The sequence below is a fragment of the Rhinoderma darwinii genome, chromosome 4 (assembly GCF_050947455.1).
Source record: "Rhinoderma darwinii isolate aRhiDar2 chromosome 4, aRhiDar2.hap1, whole genome shotgun sequence".
Classification (NCBI taxonomy): Eukaryota; Metazoa; Chordata; class Amphibia; order Anura; family Rhinodermatidae; genus Rhinoderma; species Rhinoderma darwinii.
This window is the reverse complement of record NC_134690.1, coordinates 62312041-62319728: the sequence shown is the minus strand read 5'-3', so window position 1 is coordinate 62319728 and position 7688 is coordinate 62312041. Positions and strand designations below refer to the sequence as shown.

At 41.2% G+C, this 7688-nt stretch overlaps 1 protein-coding gene across 2 annotated transcripts in view; it reads right to left on the bottom strand.

The window, feature by feature from the left end:
- Window positions 1-2068: 2068 nt before the first annotated feature.
- EIPR1 (EARP complex and GARP complex interacting protein 1) overlaps window positions 2069-7688 on the bottom strand; it is a 242741-nt gene continuing 237121 nt past the window's right edge. For both annotated transcript variants that reach the window (XM_075863903.1, XM_075863904.1), the window contains one exon: window positions 2069-2385. In XM_075863903.1, coding sequence (XP_075720018.1) covers window positions 2211-2385 — 175 coding nt within the window. In that variant the 3' untranslated portion in view covers window positions 2069-2210. The remainder of the gene's footprint in view (window positions 2386-7688) is intronic.

Here is a 7688-nt window from a genome sequence, read left to right as displayed (position 1 = left end):
ATGTTTCTGCGGGCATGCTTCATATGTTTTGGTCCTGTAGGGAGCAGGAGAGTTTCTGTTATTTTCTAACAGTGTAAACATCATAAATGATGCTATAAATGTGTTATTACGGTCGCGACGATACCGAATGTGTATATTTTATGTATCGGGACTTTTGTTTTATTGTTTATTGTAAAAATGTGTGTATTTAATTTTTTTTAAATGTAACATTACTTTTTTTTTTTTTTAAACTTTAATGTACTGGCATATATTTATATGTCAGTACATTAGCCTGTGTACTGATCGTACACAGGCAGTTGTTAGGACATAGCTCAGTATGCCCTAACAGGAAATATGATCAGACAGCCCTGGGGTCCTTCAATGGAACCTGGGCTGTCTGCCCATATATGGTATGTCCCTCGATCTGGTCACAGGGATTCCCTATGACGCGATCCAAAGGACATCCCTCTTCTCATTTACCCCTTGAATGCTGTGGTCAGCTTTGATTGCAGCATTCATGGGAATAGCGGCAGAGATTAGAGATTTCTCTGATCTCCGCCATTAGAGCGGGGCTGTGGCTATGTAATACAGCCATTGCCCCGCTCCTGACAATAAGTGCATACGCGTGGTCAGCCTGAGGTGATGCGGCCAACGCTGCACTAATGAGCGGCGGTGCAGGCACTGAAGACAGAACATGGGGGTGTTTTGCAGTGCACCTGCCATGTTCTGTCTTCATTGCCGGCACTAATTAGTGTAGCGCCGGTCACATCATGCTGACAGCGTGCGCACTTTTCAGGACCCAGGAGTGGAGTAATGGCTGTATTACACAACCGCAGCCCCACTCTAACAACATTCATGAATACTTAAATGTGCGGCCGCACAGCTTAGCATCGAAATACATGAAATAACGCTATCGTACCATTCGTGGGTGAATGCCATCGAAACAGTATCGAAGTTTCGATGAATCATGCAACCCTAGTGTAGAGTCCATAATATATGAAGGGAGACATAAAACTATTTTTTGTAAATGTAGGTCAACGAAAAATGGAAGATCGCTGGTTAAAGATCCTATAGCTGAAACGATAGGACGGCTGGGTGAATTATCTATGGATTTATGTACCTTTGGTAGGCGAGAGAAAAATGGGAGGGATGGTTCACTGATATTAAGGAAGCGTTTTTCTTTTTTGGCGAAAAGCTGGTTTTCTATGGCTGAACTAATAAGTGTATAATATGATACTAGGAATTCAAAGGTTAGATTTGAGGGAAGGATCTGGTGTCAGACAGGATGTGGGTGGCTTCGGATATGTAATCAGGCCTGTTTTGGACGACAATGCCACCTCCTTTGTCTGCAGCTTATAGCTGCCCTTTCCCCTGAGGTGAGATTATGCTTAATAAAAGTTGCTTTTTCGAGGAGTCGAAAACCATTCCCCACTAATTTAATGAAGGTCTCAATGTCAGGGCACTTGTGATGTAATGGAAAGAAGTTGGATTTGGGATGTACATCTAGTGTATGTGGAAAGGGAGAGACAGAGCTCATCAATATAGTAATGGCAGTTGAAGAAGTTGTGGACCAATTTAGAGGGAGATGGTAAAATGTCGATTGAGTGCGAGTTTGCGTGTGAAATTGTTGAGATCAAGGAAAAGTTAGAAGCTGTTGGGGACAAAATGAAAGACCTTTAGAGAGGACCTGGATTTCTACTTCTTGTAGTATGTGGTTAGAGAGGTTGAATAATTTGATTGTTTCTATTGTTTCAGGCGATGTCTTTTGATCCCGATTTCCGTCCCTGGTTCATGTATGGTGTTTCCTACTTCTCCCTCCATTGCACCCAGTATTTAGGAACTTCCATTGTTGTAGAACGTTCTAAACCCATGATCCCTTCTCATTAGTCTGGACTATTTGGAGCCCTGTTTGGGAAAGCCCAATAGTCCGGCATCACTCTTTTCCTGTAAATGCAGGAATATTTCTGTCTTCCGTTTCCAATGAAAGTACAAATAAATATCCAGATGACAGTCTTAAGCTGACATCTATGTCATTAGGATACAGTATCCCAGTGTCTGAGCAGAACAATCTAAAAAGGTCAGGCCCGGCCCAAGATTTGGTCATTTATTACAAAGCTCTACAATAAACAAATATAATAACATATTTCAGATCCCTGTCTCTCGAGTCTCCAAATTACAGGAAATAAGCTGTCAGTGACATGCAATCACTTCAGCTCAAACAAACAAACAAATTACAGCAGTATGTTATATTTGAGTGCTCTTGGGACTCGGTTAATAACCAGCCTTCCATCATAACTTAAGGAAGCAAAGAGCCAGGGGTCTGCAGAGGACCATTCCACGGCATACACACTGTCTTCATGCTCTTCATAGGTAGCTATTATACTGTCCTGGAGTGGCTCTTTTGTTCTAAGAGGGAAACAAAAAAAATATACAAATTAGCTGAAAGAGACATATTTGTAGAACGAGTAAGTATGGAACAAAAATTATACAAAGTGTCAAACACTGTCAGGGTATCCTCAGGTCATCATAGATCATGAAAATACTTGGTCTCATATGCATGAGGAGCATTTTCATTGAACCTGTTCATTAGAAAAAAGCATGACTGTTGTCAAGAAGTAGTCACATAATTCATCATAGACTATGGAAAGGCTAAAAAGTAATTAAATAAATAAAAAAAAGCGTGCTTGGACAATGCCACTCACACTACTAAGAATAGCCCACTCTTCTATCTATCTATCTATCTATCTATCTATCTATCTATCTATCTATCTATCTATCTATCTATCTATCCTTATGTCCAGAACATCATAAAGCCAAATGTCTTAAGTCTACTGTCCTTCGAGAAAAGGTACTTCACCTACAGTAAATGTATCTTAATAAAACGTGACCTAGAGAGAGAGAGGTTTGATTCGAGTACTGCTAAAGCTCATTATTTTCTGGCCTAAGTACATACAAATTTGGTCTTGTGTTGAAGACCTGAGTAATCTGAGACAGAGGTTATTTGAGACAAGTTGCCCGAGAACTCCATATAAAATAAAAAAAGACTATTGCTGTCAGGCAGTGTATCAATAGCAAACAGTCTGCCTCAAATAAGGAAAATTATTCTGTAAACTTTGCCCAAAATCCTTAGGCCCCATGCACACAAACGTGCTTTTGCGGCCGCAATTCCCCCGAGAATCCACGGGAGAATTGCGGCCCCATTCATTTCTATGGGGCCATGCACACAACCGTAGTTTTTACGGTCCGTGCATGGCCCGGGAGCCCGCACCGCAGAAAGAACGGACCTGTCTTATTACGGCCGTGTTCTGCGGTCCGGGCTCATTGAAAATAATGGCCGCGGCCATGTGCATGTCCCGCGATTTGCGGGCGGCTTGCGGCTGACAGTCCACAGCCGGCCTACCCGAAAATCACGGCCGTACACATGGCTACGGTCGTGTGCATGAGGCCTTAAAGAGGACCTGACATCTCTGATTTAGTAAATAATTGTAACCTCCAGGAAATCAATGTTCTGGAGAATCTTTTCTTAGAACTCTATATTGTGCCGTTCCTCTGTTACTCCTCCTAGAAATGTATGAATAAATTGAAAACTGGGTGTTATCAGTTAGGGGTGTGTCCCTACACTGACTTGTCCCTTACACAGACAATGCCCAATCAGTGCCGCCTCATCCCGGTCACATGGCCGGCAATGTCATCTTAGGAGACCGGACTAAGCACAGAAGAGTGGGAGGGCCGGATATGCTGCACAGTTTTTACGCAGCGTATACGACCAGTGGGAACCCTGCCTAAGGGTACATTCCCACTCACAGGATACGCTGCAGATTTTCTGCAACAGAAAATCTGCAGCAGAATCTCAAGAAAAATGCTGGTAAATCGGTTACAATAATTTGCACCAAATAGTGTGTTTTTCCTGCTCATATTGCTGCGGAAACGCTGCTTTTTTTTCCGGCAGCAGTATTACCTGCGAATTTAATGTAAACACTGTAAAAACCACAACAAAACAGGTCTGTTGTAGATTTTATGCTCCCTATTGAAGTCTATGGGCCGAACACGCAACATCTCCGTACAGAACATGCTGGAGAATTGAAAATTGCAGCGCAGAATACTTTCCACACAACTTTTCTGCATTTTCTTTCCGCAGCGTTGGCATGAGATTTGGCATCTCATTCGCTTTGTTGCTAGTGTAAATACTGCGAATTTCCGCACTGAATCCCGTAGCATTTACACTACGTGGGAACCCAGACTAATACAAGCATTTTACGCTCTGAAACGTGCAGTATGAACATGGCCTTAGAATTCATGATAATTCCCTTGCTACCACAGGTTAGACCCCCTGCCGCATGAGTTTACATGCCTCGGTCGCTACAAAAAAGCGGCTCACCTATGTATCTGTTGTGCCTATGGACGGCACGTCCTTACGCAGACATGTAAACGGAGGTACAGGAGGGGAACAAAACAATGGCTACAAGGGAACAAAAGAATTATAGAATATATTGAGTAGTTGTTTTAATTAATGAGGCAAAGTGAAATTTTGGGCTTTTTTTTTAGCTCCAGGAAAACCCATTTAGAGCCTCGTGTATTTGTAAGAATCCAAATAGAATATACAGAATAAAAAATATATACCAGAAAGTAGAGTGACCGTATTTTTACCACAGGGATACAATTAATGAAAAAGGCCCACTAAAAAGGCCCATGATATTGATGTACAGCGGTTACAAAATGGCTGCTCATCCAGTCATAACTGAAATAGTCAGGGATGGTCTCACTATGAGAAGTAGTTGGGGAAAGTAAGATAAATACATTTTGACATTGATTTTATTTTGGTTCTTAGCATTATTGTAAAATGCGAATGTTTAATACAGTGTGAAATTGTTTCAAATGCTTTGTCTCCAACACTTTCCTTTGCAAGCATTTGTAAAGAGATTTTGGTTATCGGGTGTTATAGTGGCTTAGAGCTGTTCTGATATTAAAACTCTGTGAAATGGGCAGGTGTCTACACATGCAGCGTCTTATGCTTGTACGCTTCTCTTGATATTAGCAGAGATTGAATCTTTTCAAAGAACGCTTTATCAAACGTGTCAGGATTTACCTCATGTCTGAGGCCACATTTATTCGGATTTACATCAAATGATGCCACTGCATATCGAAATAAGGTCAAATATAAGTGTAACATAGAAATGATCAATATCCAGCAGGTGAACACTTTAATATATTAAAAAGAAAATAAAGTGTTCATAATACGGAGTAAAAACTGTAAGGGTTATCCACTTGGGACAATCTATTTTTGTTAGGAGGGTCCAATCGTCCTTGACGATAAACTGACCACAGCGAATCCCACTGCCGTAACCCCCGGCGATTAGCTGTAATCTGTTAGTTAACTTGGAAGCAAGGGCTTATGGTTTTCCCAGCAGCGCCACCACAGGGGAACTGTAGCATTGCACATTAGCCTATGAAAAAAATGGTCTGTCCGTGTAATGCACAGACGTGTAGGGTCCTCCTAAGCAAGAGATACTCTTTATAGCCGCTAATTGAAGGGAGCGGGGGATCCTGAACAAGGGAAATCCACTTGAAAATTAGTTTTCTAAACCAGACAATCCTTGATGAATAAGAAAAAAAAAGTAAAACATACCCTTTAGCCTGTTTCAGACTAGCGTAATATGATGCATTTTTAAAGAGGACCAGCCACCTCTACTGATACGTCTATTTCACGAAATACTTGTATTCTCTATGAAATAACAAATTCTGGGAAAAAAAATTTAGAACTCTGCGTTCTGCCATTCTTCCTCATATTTTATAAATAAATTGACAACTGGGTTTTATCATTCCCATTGTCAAAGTGGCGTTTCGTTCCCATGCTTTAATAGGGAACCCAACATTCTCCTCTGTGCCTTGTTATGCCAACAGGGAACATACGGTTTTATATTTGTTTATACACGTTTAGGGTTTCCTTCAGGCATACCATTTAGGTGGAAATGTTCCAGTTACAATTATCCTGTATTTGTGTGCTTCTCTGTAACCCGATGCTCCGTTAGATGTTTTTATGGTTACATGTGTAATGTATTTTTAATTAATGCCTGTGATTTGATCATTTTTAATAAAAACCACTGTAAAACAAATGGCCATGTCCTTGTAGACTCTCACTCAGTCAGCACATATTGGACAACGTCAGTCTATGTAGGGACACACATAGGAACACTCAGTTGGTAATTTATTTACACATTTCTAGGACGAATAACAGAAGAATGGCACAACGTAGAGTTCTAAGAAAAGATGCTCCACAATTGTTATATTACCAGGAATACAATGATTTACTAAAACAGACATGTCATGAGAGATGACAAGTCCTCGTAAGTTCGTATTGTGACCACAACTCCTAGCCCAATCACGGGTCATATGATGCTGTTAATCGACAAATGAGATGCGCAGTTAGAAAGGGATTTGCGGCCGGAGCACAAAAATTAGTCCATATTACGCTCTTCTGAATTCAGCTTTGGGCCCTGTTCACACGGTGTGTATCGGACGCGTGTTTCCGCTCGTAAAACGAGTCAAAAACACTTGATTTAAGCTTCCCATGGACATCAATGGGAAAGCATGCCATTAGCGCAAACGCGTCGCGTAAAAAAAAGTCAAGTCAATTCTTTGTCGCTGAAATCGTGCCTAATTCCCATAGTCAATGGAAGTCCTGACTACATGGCAAAAAAAAAACATGCCGAAAGCGTGCACAAAATGTGGCAAAAACAGCATAAAAAAATGGCAGTAGTTTAAAAAGCGCTTTACAAAAACGCTAGAGTTCTTGACACATTTACACGGCAGTTTTTTTTTTAGCACTGAGAACTGAGAACAAAGCTTTACAAGGCCTTTAAAACACTTTAGAATATAGTCTAGTCTAGTTAAGAAGACTCTGTCACCAGTTTATCAATTCCCTATCTCCTACGCTTTGCTGTTGATAACTAGTGTGATTTGTTTTAAAAAACGTTTATTATTTGCAAAGTTATGTGCGTTTTTCTAAATATGTAAATGTGGCTCTAATAGCCAAATAGGAGGTGACTCTTTCTTCTCACTCTGGGCGGTGTAATGTTTTCTGTATGACGCTCTCCAATCAGCATACAGCTTCTCCCACTTCCCTGCCCAGCAACACAGCGTGATCATATAGTACACTGCTTACATTCCCGTCTGTTTTCAATTGGCGATTTCTCCAGTTGTGAACCGCTGCTCTAGGTGGTCAACAGCCCGAGATATGGCTGTTTGAAGTGATCCCCCTTCCCTCCAGCCACAGTCTCTCACACTGTGTGAAGCAGCTTCATGCTGATTGGACAGTGTCAGAGGCTGTGACACGGTAGCTCCACCTCAGGAGAATCACTGCTGTTACCTCCCACTTGTCTAATAAAGGCTCATTTACATATTTAGAAAAAAGCTCATAACTTTTTAAATAATAAAAGTTTTGGGACACAATTTTCATTATCAGTGTGACCGTGCCTATTAGATCAGCTAGGAGATAGGGCTAAACTAAACTAAACTTAACCAGTGACAAAGTCTTTTTAAAACTTTGCAACTTTGAGTGGCTACAGAATTCAGGTGTGAGTGGGGAGGGGCAGTAACTAAGATACTGGCTCGTCTGTGCAAGCAGTGGCAAAAATGAGCCTGCTATCATAGAAAACAATGTAAGCAGGGTTGTTTTTGCAGTGAGCACATAACCGGTGATAATGCTCCCG